This window comes from Babylonia areolata, chromosome 7 (assembly GCF_041734735.1).
Source record: "Babylonia areolata isolate BAREFJ2019XMU chromosome 7, ASM4173473v1, whole genome shotgun sequence".
NCBI classification, from domain to species: Eukaryota; Metazoa; Mollusca; class Gastropoda; order Neogastropoda; family Buccinidae; genus Babylonia; species Babylonia areolata.
The window spans coordinates 24,584,983-24,605,296 of record NC_134882.1 but is presented as its reverse complement, the minus strand read 5'-3'; the positions used below and the strand labels follow the sequence as shown (position 1 = coordinate 24,605,296).

The 20,314-nt window shown below is 43.3% G+C and overlaps 1 protein-coding gene across 3 annotated transcripts in view; it reads left to right on the top strand.

The window, feature by feature from the left end:
• LOC143283913 (OCIA domain-containing protein 1-like) overlaps positions 1 to 20,314 on the top strand; it is a 152,104-nt gene that overhangs the window by 50,039 nt on the left and 81,751 nt on the right. For all 3 annotated transcript variants that reach the window (XM_076590331.1, XM_076590330.1, XM_076590329.1), the window contains exon 4: positions 1,536 to 1,589. In XM_076590331.1, coding sequence (XP_076446446.1) covers positions 1,536 to 1,589 — 54 coding nt within the window. The remainder of the gene's footprint in view (positions 1 to 1,535; positions 1,590 to 20,314) is intronic.

Genomic DNA, 20,314 nt, shown 5'->3' with positions numbered 1-20,314 from the left:
CTTCTCTCTTGATCCTGTTGATTGTGACCAACAACTCTTTTGACTATGTGGCAATGTTGTTCAGGGCTACTTGTATCCTGCAGGTTGCTGTGGAGATCTGTTCTGCTTGTGTCCAAACATCTAGATCGTTTGCATGGAGGGCTCTGGAGATTGACAGATGGTCAAATATGTCGTCAATGAAGATGATGAAAAGGGTAGGTGATACCATGCTGCCCTACAGGACTCCTTCTTGAATCTTGACTAGTCTGCTGAGGTGGCTGTCGAGCTTCATGTGAGCAGATCTTTGGAAGAGATAGCTCTGGATCCATTGATGCATTCTCCCATAAACCTGTTTCTGGAGTTTGAGAAGAAGGCCTTCTTTCCAGACCTTATTGAAGGCCTTAGTCAGGTCCACAAAGACGGCCAAGGCCTTCATCTTTTGATGGAAACCATTATTACCATGCATAATCATTTGCACATCCTGCAAAATTTTGTAAATTCAGCGTCTGGTACCACTGTCTTTGCTTGACAAAGTTTCCGACACCCATTTTTGCACATGATACAAACCCACTTTTCACATATGCTCAACATAGTCCAGTTAGCAAAACATTATGAAGAAGATAGGGGTCGTCCTCCTGACATATGTTCATTAAATAACTATGTTTTTAATCCATACTCATTCAGCTGACTGTTCAGAGTCTGTTTGTGTTCACTGAACTGAATTCTGATGAAGGAAAAATTGGAATAGATGCAGGATGTCTGTAGACATCTTACAGGCACTGTTGCAGCATTTTGTGCAGGATGTCATCTGACATCTTATAGGCACTGAACAGGTTAAACAAATCTTTATTCAGAAGACATGTTATATATGTACATATAAACAGCAGAGAAGCAACAAAGTAACAGCTTATATCACGCTCAGGAATGTGATGAATTATTTTCAATGGTTTAGTTTGATAGCCGATGAATCTAACACAAATGCAGTTGTGTTAAAATGAATGTCTGTTTGTGCTGTAATTGTGTGTGTGTGTGTGTGTGTGTGTTTGTGTCTGTGTGTATAAGCGTGTGTGTGTGTGTGTGTGTGTGTAAGCGTGTGTGTGTGTGTAAGCGTGTGTGTGTGTGTGTGTGTGTGTGTGTAAGTGTGTGTGTGTGTGTGTGTGTCTTTTGTTGAAATATTTGCAATGATATAGGTAAGTATTATGTGTAAAGAAAGGTAAGATTACATAGCTGAAATATATTTTGTTGTTGAATCAGCTCAAAATCATAATCATTACATCCCATGATTTAAAAAATGCTTTCAATCGAAACCTCAGTCATTTTCGCCGAAAAAAAAGAACCACAGTGTTTTTTTTTATTTTTATGGTTTACATACTTTTGACAAAAGATGTAGCTTGTCAATTTTTTCTTAGTTAATTTAATATCATTTTCACAGGAAATTTTGTGGCAGATGCTTTGCGTTTTTGTATCCCTGGCAGTGAATGTGTTTTGGGCAGTTTTCATATCAATCTCTTTTCTCAGTTGTGTTTATGAATGTCATAACCTGCTATAATTTTCAGGCATGCCTCTGGGGCTGGCGTTTGGAGGAGCAACCACCTTTTTGGTCAAAGCGGGTATGTTGTATTTACACTGTTAAAAGGAGCTTCAGTTACAAAACTTTTGTCTCCAACTTCTGTTAAAACTAAAAGGACAGAAGTAACATCTTCAAAAACTCTTGAGTTCATATTGTGGTGATCACTATTGTTAGAGATTATTGTTGATCAAGCAGTTTAAGTTACTTTCATCCTTTTCCTTTTTTCCTTCATTAAAAACTTTGTTACGGATGTTCAGTGACTTATTCTGAACAAATATTGTTTTTTTTCCTTACTGTTAAAGACCAAAATATTTTAGTGCTCACTTTAAAAAAAAATTAATGTAAGAGGGGTGTAGGGGGATAGAGAAGAATTGAGAACAGTAGAGAAGTAGGGTCGAAAAACAGAGGAAGAGGATGCACACACTCTCTTTCTCTCCTCAGCCCAATTGCAGGGCCACATGGAGTGGTTTTTATAAAGTGTTTATGATGGGCGCTACAGCTGAGTACAGACCTGTTTATGCTACAACTTAGGCCTTGCATTCTTCTCTTTTGAAGTTATTACTATGCTGCTGTGCATAAATACATAAAACTCTGCAATTGTCTTATTGTTGGCTGTGCGGATCACTCCTGATGCGGTGCAAACACAGATTCACATGCTTTTTTCTCTTCAACATTTTTCAGTTCATGGGATTGTGTTTCTTTGTTATATTCTCCATCGCCACCTGCAAGTGTTCTCATGATCAGTGCTTGAAGCAATTGCGAGCCCAAGCACAAGCCACATAATAACTGAACGTGTCTTTCTTTCACCTTCCAAGACACGAAATGACAGTGTGAAACTTCAGATGAAGAATCAGATTGTGAAATTGTGCAACCTTCAACATCAAAGTCAGATTGCAAGAGAAAAAAAGAAAGGCGGAACAAAACTTTATCAGTTCGTATCACCAGACCCTTGTCTGGTGTTGTCAAAGAAGGGGCCATACTTTGTTTCTGCAAGATATGCAAAACTGACTTCTTGTGTCAGTGATGCGGGTTGTTTGATTGTACTTAACTCTTTGATACCAAGACACATGCGGACAATGAGAAAGCCATTGGAGAGTTTAAATCCATGGCTTCATTTTTTCAGCCCCAAATGGTAGCAAAGATAAATACAATGGAGCAGGACGTCAGGATCAAATCTTCAGTCGGGTAGAATCCTGTTATTTATGGACTCATCGAGTTCAGTTCATGGATGTAAATTTAATTTCTTCATCCTGTTTATTGCCCATCTGATCACAGCCAAGTTGAATTGGAAGCCTTCCTTTGACACAATTCAGCACTAATTTCTTCAGTTGAAAGCATTGAAGTGACCTCTGGTTGCTACTATACTGGTGTGTGTGTGCATTTGACATGTATGTAAATAAATGCCTGTTTTGGGATGAACGTCAGCACTAACAATTGCCTGTTCCCTTCATCTATCAGTCTGACACATTCATCAATACTGATTAAATACAATTTCATCAAGTTGTTTATGTTAGGTAAGAAAACAATTCATTTGTCTTTATCATAATAATATATAATATCTATGTCAACTTTGGCGGTAAAAAAAAATGCTGCACTGTGCTTTTTTTTGCCCATCCAAGTTTCAGTTTCAGTTTCAGTAGCTCAAGGAGGCATCACTGCGTTCGGACAAATCCATATACGCTACACCACATCTGCCAAGCAGATGCCTGACCACCAGCGTAACCCAACGCGCTTAGTCAGGCCTTGAGGAAAAAAAAAGAAAAAAAAGGTGAATAAATAATAGATAAGCTTACATAAATAAATAAATAAATAATAATTATAATATAAAAAAGGTAGTAATAAAAATAATAATGATAAAAATAAAATAATAATAATAATAAATAAATAAATAAATAAGACAACAATGATGATAAATAAGCAAAGAAATGTAAAACATGAAGACACACATTCACACATACACCCACACATGCATAACAGATATGCACCAAACATGCAGTTTCACAGATATGAAAGCACAGTCAAATACATGTAAACGTACATGAACTCCAACACACACACACACACACACACACACACACACACACATTACCCTGCACCTCCTCTACCCCCCTCCTCCACACACTCATTTCTAGGCTACGTATCGCAGCTTCCACGCCACACACACACACACACACACACACAGATGAACACTTGTACAAGCACACACACATACGCCCATATCTCCCACCCCCAACCCCACACACATATATACAAAGATATATATATACACACCCGCACGTTCCAATATCCTGTTGCTCCCACAGTGTAGGCATGCATACACTCACATACCTCATCCTCTACCCCCCTCGCCCCCCACCTCCCCCTCACACACACACACACACACACACACACACACATACGCACTTGCACAGAACTCTCCTGACACTTGTGTACACTTTCACTCTCGCGCATGCACAAACGCACTCTAAAACACAGACCCACACATACACACATACACACACATACACACACGCACAGAGGCTGCCACTGTTTGGCCACAAGAAGGATGGGAAAAGATCTCTGATGCCAAGAATGTGGCATCTAGTGTGTTGCTCAGTCTATTGTATTTGGAAAAGCCCACAGAGATTCTGTTCCGTTTTGAAGAAATTTGCACAATGTTGGTTTGGAAATGATGCTGATATTTGTTTGATTTGCAAAGCATCGTGCTCTACCTTTCATGTTAGACTTACGGCCGCTCCCTCTCTCTGCTTTTATTTCTTTGAGGCGATCGATGGTGTGATGGCCTTGTACCTGTTCTTTTTGATATTCTTTGACTTTTCTGAGGATTTCCGATTTTCCTAGATGTAGGCCGCTTGTTGGTGTTGAGTTACCAGCAAGTCTGTCAGCTCACTCATTTCCCCACCTGCATGTCCCGGGCTGTATGACCATGTGAGTTTTTTAATCTGAAAGTTGCGCATTGCCTTATGCCACTCTGGGCTTCCCATTCCGTTTTCAGTTTTCTGTATGAGATTCATTGAGTCGGTTAGAATCATGGCATGTTGGTTTCTGGACGTATGGATGGACGATAGCCACTGGAGGGAATGTGTCACAGCTTCAGCTTCCATCGTTAGGCTGGAGGTTGTGACTTTGTAGACAGCATTCTCTTCCCTGATTGTTTTTCCATTTTGTTTGCCCATCAAAGCTAAACTTGTATTTGTTTTGGGGTAAACAGGTCTGTGAGTAACCGGTTAGAGCATTGGACTTTCAATCCGAGGGTCCCGGGTTTGAATCCCAGTGTTTACTAAAAGCAGAAATTTGCAGCACATAGCTGCACTAAGCCAGAAGCAGTTCCTACTAAGCAGCACTAAGCTTTGAATTAAACAGATTTAAGCAGCTCACAAACAAAAAACTAAAACCCAGGTCAAAACAGTATCAGAACATGCTGGACATACTGGACATCACTAACACAAAAGGCTGATATAACTAACATCAGTATATGTTTGACGGGCGCAATAGCTGAGTGGTTAAAGTGTTGGACTTTCAAACTCCCACAAAACTCTCCTGTCCATGACCCACACGCAGCACAGGTCGATGCCGTTGTCCTTGGGAAACCCGGTGACTCCGGTCCATGGAAAGGGGTGTGGGGGCGGCGGTTGTCTCGACACCCAGACACCACCATGAGACCCCCGTCGCTGGTTCTGGTGCTAACTCCACCCTCCTCCACCTCTCACTTCAGGCAGATGAGAGAGGCTGGCAACTCTGGCACCAACCTCCGGCACCGCGTGGACACAGGGGACCTGATGTGGAAGGGGCAACAGGGCTGACCACGTCTTGATGTGAAGGGAGATTAACAGCTGAAACACCCTTGCACAAAGTGTGAACATCCCAGTGGTCGAATAAGAGAAAGATGGGGAGGAGGAGAGCCAGAAGGAGAAGAAAAGAAGAGGCTGACACACACACGCACAGTGGCAAGAACAGGAGAAAAAAAACCCCAACATCTTCCAAAGATGTACAAAGACAGAAATACAAAGAACCAGGGGTTGAGAAAGAGGGGGTGACAGGCAGGACGGTACAATAAGGAAGGGGATTGCACATCCCTACCCCCACACACCACCGCCCCACCACACCCGAGGGGGACTGGCGGAAAGACAACTCTGCGGTCTCTGCCAGAGAAAGAGAATAATAGAGAAAAACTGTTCAATTGAAACAATATCTACTTCTCTCTATGGCAAAACATATTTGTCATAAGAAAACAGATCAAAATAAATATTTCCATATCAGTGTAGTAGATTTAATAGAGTACTGGTCAAAGTATACCAAATGATACCAAGCAATAATCTTAACAGTACGAAATTACACGGAAATCTTAAAACATTAGCACACAGGGAAAATGATTATATGTAAAAATAAAACAAACATGACGACACAGCTAGCCAAATGCCAATAAATAAATTTACCTCAACAGCTGGTGTAATCTGGTGAAAAATTCCCAGAGACTTGAATGCAGCCTCTTCTACCTGGCCGGACGAGGTCACAGGTAAGCACAGGGCCTGCAGTAACCCTGGCACAAATTTTGGCTGAATGAGCAGCCCATCCCTTCTCTTCAAATGAATGAAGAGGAACCGGGGAACCACTGAACAGACTGACCAGAAAGCCTTCCAGTTCAAAACCCGTCTGTGAGGAGATGGAGCAGACAGACGCTTGAATCTGAACCATGAACAGTTCACTGAGAAGCATAACCGCATGAGCGGCACGGACCACATTGCCACACGGACACACTAACTCACACACGCTCACATACTCCCATGTATGGCAACCCTATTGTCTTAAAAGCTGGTACCCTGCCGTCTTCCCCAAGAATGGCGAAAAAAAAAAGTGTCTTAACTGTTGACCGTGACACAAAAAAAGAAAAGAAAAACCAGTGTGATGTGTGTTACTGTTACCTGTGGAGACCACCTGTGCTTTGTGGATGGGAGGAGCTGCCTTCTGAGTTTTCTTGTAGGTAAGGTCATGCATGTATATGTGTGTGACACAAATGCAATGATGATAGGGTAGGGATGGGGTCTGTTTTTGTTTTTGTTTTTGTTGTTTTTTTCTACAAGTAAGTGATGACTTCTGAAACAAATAATTTCAGTTTGTTATTACCAATAGTATCAATTATGAAATGGAAAAGCTAGAATGGAAAGGTGATGACTTTTAAAGATATATGCTTGGGTTTGTTTGTCTGATACATTTCTTTTAGTTCCTTCCTCAGGATGTTTTCTGTACACTCTTTATATACCTACTTTTTTTCTAAATAGATGTGTAAAAACAAATTGGTTTCTTTTTTGACATTCTCTTCATAACCCATTTGTATCCAATGAACCAAAGCAACTGTTTCCACTGTTAAAACAGGTAAATTGTTTAGGTGGGAGTGGTCGGTTTAATTTTAGCAACAATATCAACAAATATTTTGTTCAAAGAAAGAAACTGACTGTAGTTTATGAATAATATATTTTTCGTTCCCATGGAATGCTACATTAGTGTTAACTGTCCAAACTCTTTTGTTTTTTTCTGAAGAACAAGAAGTCTGTTGTTGTGTACATGATTTGTAGTAATCAATCAGGAAATATAGTTATGATTTTATTCATAGCACTGAACATATAGTTTTTGACATAGCACTGTGAATTTTGTTTCAGATGAAAGAAAAATGATTGCTTTCTCAATAAAATTTAAAATTGTGAACTTGAGCTCAATGTCTTGGATTTTTTGTTCACTGGCATGGATCACGTCTTGCCTGTCAGATTGTACACAGAAAGTGTTTGTAAATGGTAGAGTATCTGCCTTAAAATATGGTGTCCCACAGGGGTCCGTCCTAGGTCCTGTTCTTTTCGTGCTGTATGCGGCTCCTGTGTCGGATGTCATCAGTCATCATGTGATGTTGCATGAGAGCTTTGCTGATGACACACAACTTTATCAGTCAGCTTCCATAGCTGAATTTGATGCACTGGTGACTCAAACACAGGAGTGCATTGCTGGCCTAAAGGACTGGATGACTCTCAACAAGCTGCAACTAAATGATGATAAGACTGAATTTATGATAATCTGTCCAAAGATGTTTCGTCAACATCCTTCCTTTCCTGACTCTGTTCTGATCAATAGCACACCTGTTTCACTTTCTCCTTCTGTTCGCAGTCTTGGTGTAATCCTAGACCAGTCTCTTTCCCTCCAACAGCACATTTCGAATGTCTGTAAAGTTGCCTATTTGGAACTGCATAGAATCGGCTCTATCCGCCACTATCACTCAACCGATGCAACCAAGACACTTGTATGCTCTCTGGTTCTCTCAAGATTGGATTACTGCAACTCTCTTTTGGCCAGCCTTCCCAAATATCTGTTAGACAGACTCCAGTGAGTTCAGAATAATGCTGCCAGACTCATTTGCAGAGCTTGTAAATTTGACCATGTTTCTCCTCTCCTTCAGTCTATCCACTGGTTGCCTGTTTCTGATCGAATAGACTATAAGCTATCCATTCTGACCTTTTCTGCAGTCAACGGATCTGGCCCCAAGTATCTTTCTGAACTCCTCCATATCTATACCCTGTCTCGCCAGCTCCATTCTTCCTTTTATACTCGACTTCTCAGGATACCTCATGTCAGAAGTAAGACCTATGGACACAGATCGTTTTCTTTTCAATCGCCAAAGACGTGGAACAAGCTCCCTGATAACCTCTGTCATTCTGATTCCCTCGCACCTTTTAAATCTCGTCTCAAAATTCACCTTTCCCTCAGCAATAAGTTTAATTGTGGCAGGTCCACTTCCTTTGCGTTAGCTGTGCTTGACTATGTGTGTATACATATGTATGTGTACATAACTACATGCATGTATATGAATGTGTATTGCGTATGCGTGTGTTTATGTAAGTTTGTGCCTGCCTATGTGTGCGTATGTGTTAGGGTAGCTGTTAGATACACAGGTATGTTAAAATGTATGTATGCATTGTGTGTGTGTGTGTGTGTGTGTGTGTGTGTGTTTGGTGTGTGTATGTTACATTGATGTAATGTTTTATGTTAACAAAAGCGTTTTTGTAAAGCACCTAGAGAGATTTCTGGATAGTGTGCTATGTAAGTATCCATTATTATTATTATTCATTGAGAATGTGAAAAATATTGAAAATGTTCCAAATTTCTATTTTTAGCAGCCGAGGTCAAAGGTCATCAAAATCACTATGTTCCACAAGCATTTGAAAAAATATAATATTTTGAAAGTTTGTTTTATTCTGATGACATTGATATATAACACACAAAGTTTGGTCCATGAATGCACATTTTATAAGCATTTTAAAATTGCTACATAGTTATTGCTAAAAAAGTGCAAAAACTTCAAAACTGTTGGGAGTTAAGTGCTCTCAACGTTTACCAACTCAGTAACCACATTATAATCTGTTTTCCCAGTTTGTCTGAACAAAGTATACTACTGGCACATAACACAACTACTACACCTGGGAACACAACTGCTAACAAGCCACATATGTCTTCTGTAACTATTTGATTTGATATGGATACTTATATAGCACCTATCCTTAGTCAAAGACCAAGCTCTAAGTGCTTTACAAACTCAGGTGTTATTTGCACAACAAGCTGCCTACCTGGGTGGAGCCAACTGATGGCTGCCATTGGGCGCTCCTCATTCGTTTCCTGTGTCATTTATTCAGATTTCAGGCACGCACAAAAACACACTCAGACGGATATGTAACATTTTATGTGTCTGACTTTTATATATTTACCTCGCCATGTAGGCAGCCATACTCAATTTTCAGGGGTGTGCATACTGGGTAACCCACTGCACACTGACATGGATTACAGGATCTTTAGCATGCCTATTTGATCTTATGCGTGACGGGTGCAATAGCCAAGTGGTTAAAGCGTTGGACTGTCAATCTGAGGGTCCCGGGTTCAAATCACGGTGACGGCGCCTGGTGGGTGAAGGGTGGAGGTTTTTACGATCTCTCAGGTCAACATATGTGCAGACCTGCTAGTGCCTGAACCCCCTTCGTGTGTATATGCAAGCAGAAGATCAAATACGCATGTTAAAGATCCCGTAATCCATGTCAGCGTTCGGTAAGTTATGGAAACAAGAACATACCCAGCATGCACACAAACCCCGAAAATGGAGTATGGCTGCCTACATGGCGGGGTAAAAACGGTCATACACGTAAAAGCCCACTCATGTGCATACGAGTGAACGTGGGAGTTGCAGCCCACGAACGCAGAAGAAGAAGAAGAAGATCTTATGCGTGCATATACGATTGGAGGGGGTTCAGGCACCAGCAGGTCTGCACATTTGTTGACCAAAGAGATCAGAAAAATCTCGACCCTTTACCCACCAGGTACCGGGGACCCTCAGATTGCAAGTCCAACGCTTTAACCACTCTGCTGTTGCTGTTATACCCTTGTGCACACACGTGAAAAATCCTCAATACACACTAACACAGTATTAGCTTGAAGATCTCTTCACTTCAGATCTAACCATCACCACCAAATATACAAAATAGATGGGTAATACCTCAAAACCAATTTTAAGAGTAGCTAACCAAAACATAGCTAACTCTACACAGCATCAATACTCAATGTGTATGGCTTCCCTTCACTCAGTGCTTTCATTGTTTTCACAGTATGTCAACAACTTACAAACTGCTGACATTACTGAACAAATCTGCAGTAAACATTATTGTCTATGTGTGCCAAGACACAAGACCATTTAAACCAAACATTATATCCAAACATAATAACAAAACAGCAAAATAGTAGAAGGTGTTGGGGTATACTTCAGACATAGACCAGTATTTCCCCCACTGAGTGACTACATTTTACCTTAACTTATTTGGCTTTTGTCTGTACACACTGGCTGTACTCTGACACAAACCACAGTTTCTGATCCAAACATGTTTGTTCCATTTAATTGCTCGGGTCATCCTCAACTGTCTGATCACCAACATATTGGAGGAAAACGTGCCAGAGGCACAGTGTGGATTCTGTCCAGGTTGCAGCACCATCAAAATATATTTACAGACTGCAGGTCCAAGAGGAATGTAGAACAGAACATGGACCTCTTCACTGTCTTTATAGACTTGACCAAGGCATTTGATACTGTCAATAGGGAGGCCCTCTGGACAATCCTGTCAAAGTGTGGATGTCCAAATAGGTCTGTGAACCTACTTTGCCTTTTCCATGATGACATGATTGGACTTGTACTCTCTGGTTGAGAAGCATCAGAGCTGTTCAGCATCACAAATGACATTAAGCAAGAATGTTTTCTGGCTCCCGTCCTCTTCAGCCTCTTCTTCACCCATGTGCTCCGTCATACTGTCAGGGACCTTGAACTTGGGGCGTATCTAAGGTACAGTTTGGACGGATCTTTGTTTGATCTTTGCCCCTTAAGCGCCAAAACCAAGACCATGGAGAGGATAATCTTGGAGGCACTCTTTGCTGATGACTGTGCCCTCATGCCACACAAGAATCTGACCTCCAGCTCATCGTCAACAAGTTTGCTAAAGCCTCCCGTCTCTTTGATCTGACCATCAGCCTTGGCATATCAGAGATTCTGCAACAACCTTCCTCCGCTTCCACTGCTTGACAGAGCTGAAGACAGTGGAAGAATTCAAGTACCTTAGCAGCTTCAATTTCAGTGATGGAACCCTGGACAAAGAAGTCACCGCCAGGATCTGCAAAGTGAGCCAAGCTTTCTGTCATCTGAGAACAAGTGTCCTGAACTAGCACAAACAAGATCAGGCTGTCCACGAAGCTGAAGGTGTACAAGGCCATCGTTCTCTCCAGTCTTCTGTACAGATGTGAGATATAGACTCTGTACAGAAGGCACCTGAAACAACTGGAAAAGTTCCACATGCACAGCCTGAGGTCAGTACTCGGCATCCACTGGCAGGACCAAATCACAAACAAGGAGGTCCTTGACAGAACTGAGACAACCAACATCGAAGTCATGATCTTGAAATCCCAGGTTTGATGGATGTGGGGCATCATCCAAATAGAAACTTTTGGATGCCTGAGCAGCTGCTGTATGGTGAGCTTTGCTCAGGCAAGTGGAACCAAGGCAGGCCATGCAAGTGGTTCAAAGACTGTGAAGGCCATCGCAGCCCTTGCTGGGATCGCCCAAAGGCAGCTTGAGCACTGTGCACAGGACAGGCTTGGCTGGTGTGCTCTTTCAAGACAGGGACATGACAGCTTTGAAGAGGGACGCCGTGCAAGCATCACAGAGGCCCGTGAGAGGAGGTAAGTAGCAGCAACTGTGTCAGCTGAACCAGGGCACCAGTTTGAACGACCATGCCGTTCAAGAATTTGACTCCACAGCCACATGCGAGTCGACAACAGATGAGCTGCACAAACTGTCATCATCAGAACCGATGGACTACCAAGACCACATCAGCTAAAAGGGTATTTCAGTACTCTTGTGAAATAACATCATACTTCTGCTGACACAATGTTTCCCAGCAGAACTGTTATCAACAAAGAATAAAACAAGTACAGGTAGTGTACTGGCAGTAGGTAGGTCCTGCCGCTATGTAATGCTGTGTAACTGTGGCTGACAGATTGTATTTTTGTCACTATTCACTTCGCCCTAGCAAGCGCAATACTTCATACATCGAGCTGAAAAATATATCAAAAAATAAAACCACCTTTGTTTGTTCTTCTAATTGTTTCTTTTTATGTGTGTAAGGCAGTGTGAGTGAAACTGATCGCCTGAAGTGGAGTAACCTTCGCTCTTAAAAACGCTGAGTGGTAAAAAAGTTTGCTGGCATCTGCTTCTGGTCTGAGAGGGTTGATAACAAAAATAGGTAACGGACATTGCTCCTTACAACCAGCTGACTTAAGAGACCTATCAAATAAAAGATCATGTTCTCTACTTTTACATGGGCTAAGTTTTCAATTGATATATTTTACTTGATTTATAAAAGATGGGGCTCAAAATTTACCTATTTTTTGTGACGCTCTAGCTGCACTTCCAGACAAATCAAATCTTTAAATATACCCACCTTTGAAAAGTTCATTCTTCTTTAAAATGCTTTATAAAAAGACCCGAAAGCTTTTAAGGAGGAGTGTCCGTTTAACGAAAAGTGGAGACCTGGTATTTTTTATGCCACTGATCAACTAGATCTAATTTTAGACCTGTGGTTTCAATGCCCGGCTTCACAGTCATCTTCTTCTTCTTTGTTGTTGAGGGCCTACAGTCATAAATTAATTTTTTCTGGCACCTTAAACTGGGGGGTGGGGGGTGGGGGGGGGGGTCTACTAATATTTTGTAGTTGGTGTTCAACTTAGTTCAGGTATTGCTCAGATGTTTTGGAAACCAACATCATATTACTTATTTTAGTAAGTATTTGAATGATAGGTTTCATAATTTTAGTTAATATCATGGTTTTCTGTTGTGAAGCAATTTTCTTTCCGACAATGAAAGACAGCCAATAGACAAATTTTTCAGTAAAAGTTCATTTGGTCTTGTACAACTTTTTGATCCCACAAAATACTTACTCTATTTTCTTTCTTCTGTTTTATTTCACACACACACACACACACACACACACACACACACACACACTCACACACACACATACATATATATCAAGAGGTTGAGAGATTTTTTTTTTTCACAAAATGATTATCTCAAGCAGAGTTTAAAATTTCTAAGTTGATTTTTGACTCACTTGTGTAAACAAAGTGAGTCTGTGTTATAACCAGTATAACCAGGTGTTCGGTTGTCTGTGTGTCCATGATAAACTTTAACATTGCCATTTTCTCTGGAAATACTTTGTCCATCAATATAGAATAGAATAGAATATGTCTTTATTACCAAGTATACCGGGGTTACAAGGAATATGGGGGGGGGGGGGGGGGGAGGGGATAGTACATAACAAGATATGAACATAAATAAACAGGAGAGGCAAGGCCTTCAAGTGATACACTTAAAAAAAATCTAATCGTTAAAACGTGTTCTGTATTTGTTATTATAAAGCTTCGGGTTATATATATATATATATAAAAAAAATAAAAAAATTTAAGTCCTGAAGCAGATTCGAACCCCGCGTGTTCGGGTGAGAAGAAAGTGTCTTACCCATTACACTATCGTGGTTACTTAACTGACGTTCAAAAATATAACTTTTAAACATGCTTTTTTAAAAGGGCGATAAATCGATTGCGGTATTCGCAGTGAGAACGTTGTTTAAATCATATTATTCTGGTGTGTCTTGGGCATTCAAAGAGCAATTAAAAATTCTTTTTAAGTCCGCGGTAAAGGAGACGTGGCTATCGCTGCAATCACACTGCAACATTTAGCCGTTTTCTCTTGATCTAGATAGATGCACAAGTTTAGTTACACCGGTTGACACGGTCGATTCAATTTCTCTTTTATCACAGAATCACAGAAATGTTTGGCTATAGGCTAAAAGCCTTTTGCCCTCATAATCAGTGTCCATTTATGTGTTTTTGGATCACTTGTTTTGAACAGACCCGTGTTTAAATCAGGCATAGTGTATACTACATTTATCTACAGCTCAATAAAGATTTAACTCTGTGGAAAATACATGGTTCTTAAACTTTTTGTCAGTGTGATTTTTGAAGGCGTTTACCGATGGTGCATTGATGGTGTCATGGTGCTTTTTAAGGTAAGGGCACCATATTGAGTTTCCATATTCAATAATGGCTCTAACCAGAGCTTTGAGCAATGGAATCATAATTTCGGGAGATTTATTAGTTATAGTTCTCACAAGAAGACCAGAAATTTTATTTCCCTTTTTCACTATATTATTTATATGTGCCTCAAAGCTTAGTTCTGGATCCATCGTGACCCCTAAATCTTTTTCGGCAATTGTACTATCCATTGTTTGAGTTACCCCCATTTCCTGTATTGTGTACTGATACTGTGGATTATTCTTTCCAAGGTGCAGAACTTTGCATTTCTCGCTGTTAAATTGCAGTAGCCAAGTATTTGTCCATTTAACTAGATTATGTATACACATTTGTAAGTGATCTCTATCTTCTATATTTCGGATGGCAGAGTAAGCCTTGGTGTCGTCTGCAAAGATTTATACTATACAATCTACCTCACCAGGCATATCATTTATGAAGTATATGAACAAGGTTGGGCCAAGAACACTACCTTGTGGTACACCACTAGTTACCTTAACCTTCGATGATTTACTACTATTTACATTTACAAACTGTGATCTTCCATTTAGAAAGTCTCTGATCCACGATAGTAGCTTACATTTTATCCCATAGCCTCCCAGCTTATTTATTAGTCTATGATGGAGAACTGTATCGAAAGCTTTCCTTAGATCAAGGTAGACTGCGTCGACTGGTACCCTCTCATCTAGCATGACTAACCAATCTTGTAATGTAACAAGTAGTTGTGTAACACACGAGCGCCCCCTGGTAAATCTAAACTGTTCTCTAGATAACAGATCATGTTTGGTTAAATGTTGGCAAAGAGCGTCTCGAATAAAACCCTCAAAAACTTTACAGACAACTGATATTAGGCTGACTGGATGATAGTTACCTGCAGAATTCTTGTTATCTTTCTTAAAAATAGGTCGTACTTCTGCTTCTTTCCAAGCTTTTGGTATTGCACCCTTTTCTTGTGTTCTGTCAAACAAGATCTTAAGTGGGTGAGCAATAACTTCAGCAAGCTCTTTTAATGCTCGTGGGTGAATCTCGTCAGGTCCCAGGGACTTTGATGGGTTTAGGCTCTTTAGAGCTTTTTTCATCTGTTCAGTTGTGACCTCCACGTTGGAAATTTCTGTAACCTTTGTCTTGCATGAAAACTCTGGAACATTTACGTTGCTCTCCTCGGTAAAAACACTAGCAAAAAAGCTGTTTCGCACAGTTGCTTTTTCTGAGTCATTTTGTGTTAAGGTACCATCTTCCTTTAATAGATTAACAATTGATTCTCTTGGCAGAGTTTTACTTGCAACAAAACTGAAGAATCCTTTTGGATTATGCTTAGACTCTTTTGCTAATTTAGTTTCCTTAGCTTTCACATTTTTTCTTGACTCCCATGTTACCTGGTTTCTAGCACGTGCATACATTTTATAGTTCTCATTTGTGGGATATTTATTGTATTTTTTATAGGCTCTGCACTTTTGATGAATTTTATCTAAAAGTGACTGGGGAATGGGGTCTCGTCTTTGTTTATTGGAGGGTCCTTGTTTGAATGATTTTTTTTTTGGAATAAATTTGTTCATGGACTTTATTATTACATCATGAATAAGTTTCCAGGTTTCATCCACAGATGTCTCATTTTTCAAAAGGTCGTCCCATTTAATGTCACCTACGTTAATGCTTCATGCCTTCTTTTATCCAGTTGATATTTCACGGAGTGACCAGATGGGTGTTCCCACCTGATCTGAACATCAAAGTAGAGGGCAGAATGGTGGCTCTTCCCAAGAGGGGGCCAGTAATCCAAAGTGGAGACATTTTCATATGAGTTAGTAAATAATAGATCTAGCACATTGGGTTTTTGTAAACCTCTATAATGAGTGGGCTCGGAAGTCATTTGTACAATGTAATTTTGTTGTACACAATCCAAAAATTTCGTAGCTGGATGGTCCTCATTTTTACAACTTACCACATTTTGCCAGTCAATTTCTGGATAATTAAAATCTCCAGAGACAATAACTTTGTTTTTAAAACTGTTAAATACATGGTTTATTAGTTTAATTACACTAGCATGATCCTCATAATCTGAGTTGGGAGATCTGTACACTACTCCAAAAATGATGTGCTCGTTACTACCCGGTTATGATATTTTACAAAAAAAATCGAAGGAGAAAAGATCCTTTCAATTTCTCTAATCCTGGACACCTCCCACCCCTCCCGCACGAACAGACTGACACCTCTTCCCTTGTTGTTTGTAAAACCTGTATAACCAGGAAGTACAAAATTTTCAATTTTATCCTTGGAGTTTTTTGGTAACACTTCAGTTAAAGCAATAATATCAAAGTTGTGTATATTACACAGTAGTCCCAGCTCATTTTTTTTGTTTGTCAGCATTTGTATAATAGCATTTCAGAGAAGAAAACTTATGAGAAAAAGAAGAATTGTTTGCTGGTCTATGTACAAAACACGTATTTACATTGTTCTTTGTCCCCTTGGCACTGGGAAGTCAATTTTGGGCAGGGCTACTTGCCACTGCTCCTCCCGCTTCTTCCCTCCCCGTTGAGTTCCCGTCCCTTCCGCTCTTGATTATAGCATCTCTTTCAGCACGAGACATCACATCACCTTTGTGCCAGACCACATCCTCTCCATTGTCTTTCCGCTGTTTGAACTCATCTCTCTTGACTTTATCTTCTTGTCTTTCTTTCTGTGTCTTGTCAGCAGCAGTGCCAACAGACTTGTAGGAGTCGTGCTTTCTCAGTTTCCTGGCATTTCTCAGGATGTGTGTTTTGCACGCGGTGTCAGTCAGAATGACCTTGATGGGTCTGGGTCTGGGGTTGGGATCACTTTGAGTTTGTTCCCTCTTTCTGCCGAGTCGGATGATGACATTCGTAGCCACTTTGCTGCTGTTAAACTCTGGACTTACATGTGTTAGGATTTCTGCGATCTGCTTTGCGTCATGCACAGCAGTGTCTCCCTGAGCCTTGCTCTCACACTCTTTTACATTGAACAACACTATGTTGTTCTTCCTCTCCTCCTTTTCGTGCTGCTCATCGAGGTACTCTTTAACCTGCACCTGGATCTGATTCTCTACTCTGTCTTCCTTTTGCAGCAGCATCAGGATTGCCTGGTTCTGCTGTTGGATGGTCTTGACAATTTCGAAAAGTGCCTCCAGCTTTTCCCCCTGCTCTGCTATTCTGTCTCCAAGAGTGACTTTTTTTGCACTCAACCTCACAGAGGCTGCAGAACCATTTGAAACTCATCGGTTGGTGTCATATACTGTACCATGTCAAACTGATGCAAACTAGGCCTATGGTTTGCTCTTTGGCCAAATTTCGCGCGGCTAACAGTGAAAAGACGCCCCTCTTAGTCTGGCCCGCTCTTAGCCAATCAAACGCCTCTAACAGCTATAAGCGCTGAATCATTCCTTTGGCCAAGGCTCTCCACGCCATCTTGTCAGGTTTTCGCTCTGTCTCGTCTAACGCTTTTTTTGGCTATTAAGCGTTTCATTTGGCCTTATTTTGTTGTATGCGGCTTGCATGTATATTGTTCTTACATTCTGTGTACTCGTTTCGACTCGGCCCCCTCGATTCCTTCGTATTTTTCTACCTCTGAGTCGATCCTGTCTTTCCTTTCTCTGTTGGGGATCGAATTGTTCGCTGGGTGCTTACGCGCGGTACCATGCCTCGTATGCCATCCTACGAAGGCAGGAATCATGATGCTGGGAGAGATACTCGGCAAGAGACTCTCCCAGGCCCGGAGCTCATGATTTCTCCCGATAGGGACCGCGGCGATGCGTCTGCAGACGCAGATCGCGGAGGGGACGCTCGTCCCGATAAAACGGTCATGAAGGGGACCGGGGGGGAAAGGGATACGAGCGTCGCCTCCCGAGGTGTCCCAGCGCGAGGCAGGTGGAGGGGGGAGTAGCACGTCCTCTCTTGGTGGTGGGAACTCGCGGCTGGGTGCGGACTCCCAAGGGAAGGCCGCCCCCCGCCGTTACCCGGGTCCCCACACGGAGACGGCCCTCAGGGGCACCAGTGCTGTTCCCCCTCCTCCCTTCTCGGTCGACCCCCCTCCCCCACCTCCTTCTGGGGGAGAAAAACATTTGGTTCCGGGGGGGGACCTCCACTTTGCCCACCCCGGGCCAAGCCACCCCAGTCTCCCCACGGGAGGGGATTCGGGGCGCGTGGCAACCTGCTCTGCAGGGGGGAGTCCCGCGCGTGTCAGGCGGTTCCGGGCAGTCAGACCGCCGGCCTTTCGGCCTGTCTGACACCCAAGTCGGACCTGACCTCCATCCGACTTGGCCAGGTTTTTCCCTTCAGCGAGGTCAAGGCGCCAGTGACCCTTGGGGCTGGGGTCACGGGATGGCTGGTGCCCACGGGTGGTATCCCCCATTCTACCCGTACTGGGGTGCACCTATGGTGCATGCTGGGTTCCCGGGAGGACCAGGGACTAACCCCTGGTCTGCTCCCCACAGGACCCAACCCAGCACAGACCACAGAGTGACACACACAGCCCTGACAAGAGGGATTGACTCCTCGTCGGGCAGGTCGAGCTCCTCGACCAGTATTAACACTACAGCCTCGAATCGGTCCTCTGTCAGCACGCAGGTGACCTCCACGGTCACTACGGCTTCCTTTTCAGGACCAACGGCAGCTGAGGGGCCCCGCTCAGGCCGTGGGAGCCTGCCGTTCCCACCTACCCAGCCCTCGGTCCTAAAAGGAGATGAGTGGGTGTTTGTCCCCTCACAGCACTCGTGGGTCCCTCTGGCGTCCAGGGACGCTCTCTCTGAGAAGGTGTGGCACCCACCATCCCAAGCATGGTTGGACCTATGGTCCACACACTCCCCACCCTCTTCAGGTGTCAAGGACATAACAGAGGAGACCAGGGTCCCTGCTCGGGATTGCTCCAGCTCATCCCGCTGGGCTGACCACAGCCCACAGGACGCCCCCGTGGGTACATCCACTTGGGATGGCACCCAGCAGGGGATGGACTGTGAACAAGAGGGACAGCCCCTGTCTTCGGATGAGGACGAACAAGCGGATGAGCACTCTTCGTCCCCATCCCAGTGTGACAGATGGAGCCCACGCCTCCCTAGGGACCAGCCTGAACCAAACTCGGACTTTGCCGAGCTCGAACTGACCCTCCCCAATAGGGTCACGCATGCTGAATCAGTCCCTCAGGCAACTTTGTCACCCTTAACCCTCCTACGGTCAGGTGACTCTAACGCCAGAACCACAAGGCGACTCAGAGTGCCAGAAATGGCTCAGGAGTGGCTTAATAAGCCAGCCCGCACCGTCAGGGGTGCTGCTTCCATCCCTCCTCCAGGCAGGGAGTCACTCTCTGCCCCGGGCGCTTTTGCCCCAGGCAAGTTCCTTAAAGATCCCTCCAAGGGAGGAGTGTGGTCCTGGTACACACAGGACCACCCTGCCTACAGGGAAGCAGAGCCCTCCGCACAGGACAGGATGTTGGTCTCACAGCGCACCACCTTCCCCACCTCAGCTACTCTTCCCTTTAAGACATTTGCAGAGTGGGACAATCTGGCCCGCCGCTGCCTCCTCGAGGTTTCCACGGCTTATACCTTCTTTGATGCGTTCCTCCACAGAGCCAATGAGCTGTGGGAACAACGTCCAGTTCAGCAGGACATGGAGTCTCCTTCCTCTGGCCTGCCTGGCCTCTTCTCAGACCCGAGGTTAAACACTTTTGGCAATCGAGTAGCGTCTGGTCTCACGGCAGCTGCAGACGCAGCTACCAGCCTTCACTTCAGTACTGTGCTAGCGTGGCGGGATGCTGTTCTCCGCCTCTCTAACATTCCAGTAGAGGAGAGGGCTGCCCTGCGGTCCATCCCAGCACAGCAGCACTCCCTCTTCGGCCAGTATGCGCCGCATTTTGTCAGCCACAGGGCAGAGACAAACAGGGAGGTGGCCTCATATTTAGCCCACTCCTCCCAGGGGCGCCAGGGTTCTATGCCATTGAAGAGACCCGCCACCTGGGCTCCTCCATATACCTCGCCTCCTAAGTCAAAGCGGCGTGCTCAGAATCAGCGGCAGAGGAACAAACCACCTCATGGCCGTCCAAGCCGTCCGGCCATGCCCAAGGCCAGAAGGCAGCACCCCCAATGACTGGGCCCCACGATTCAGC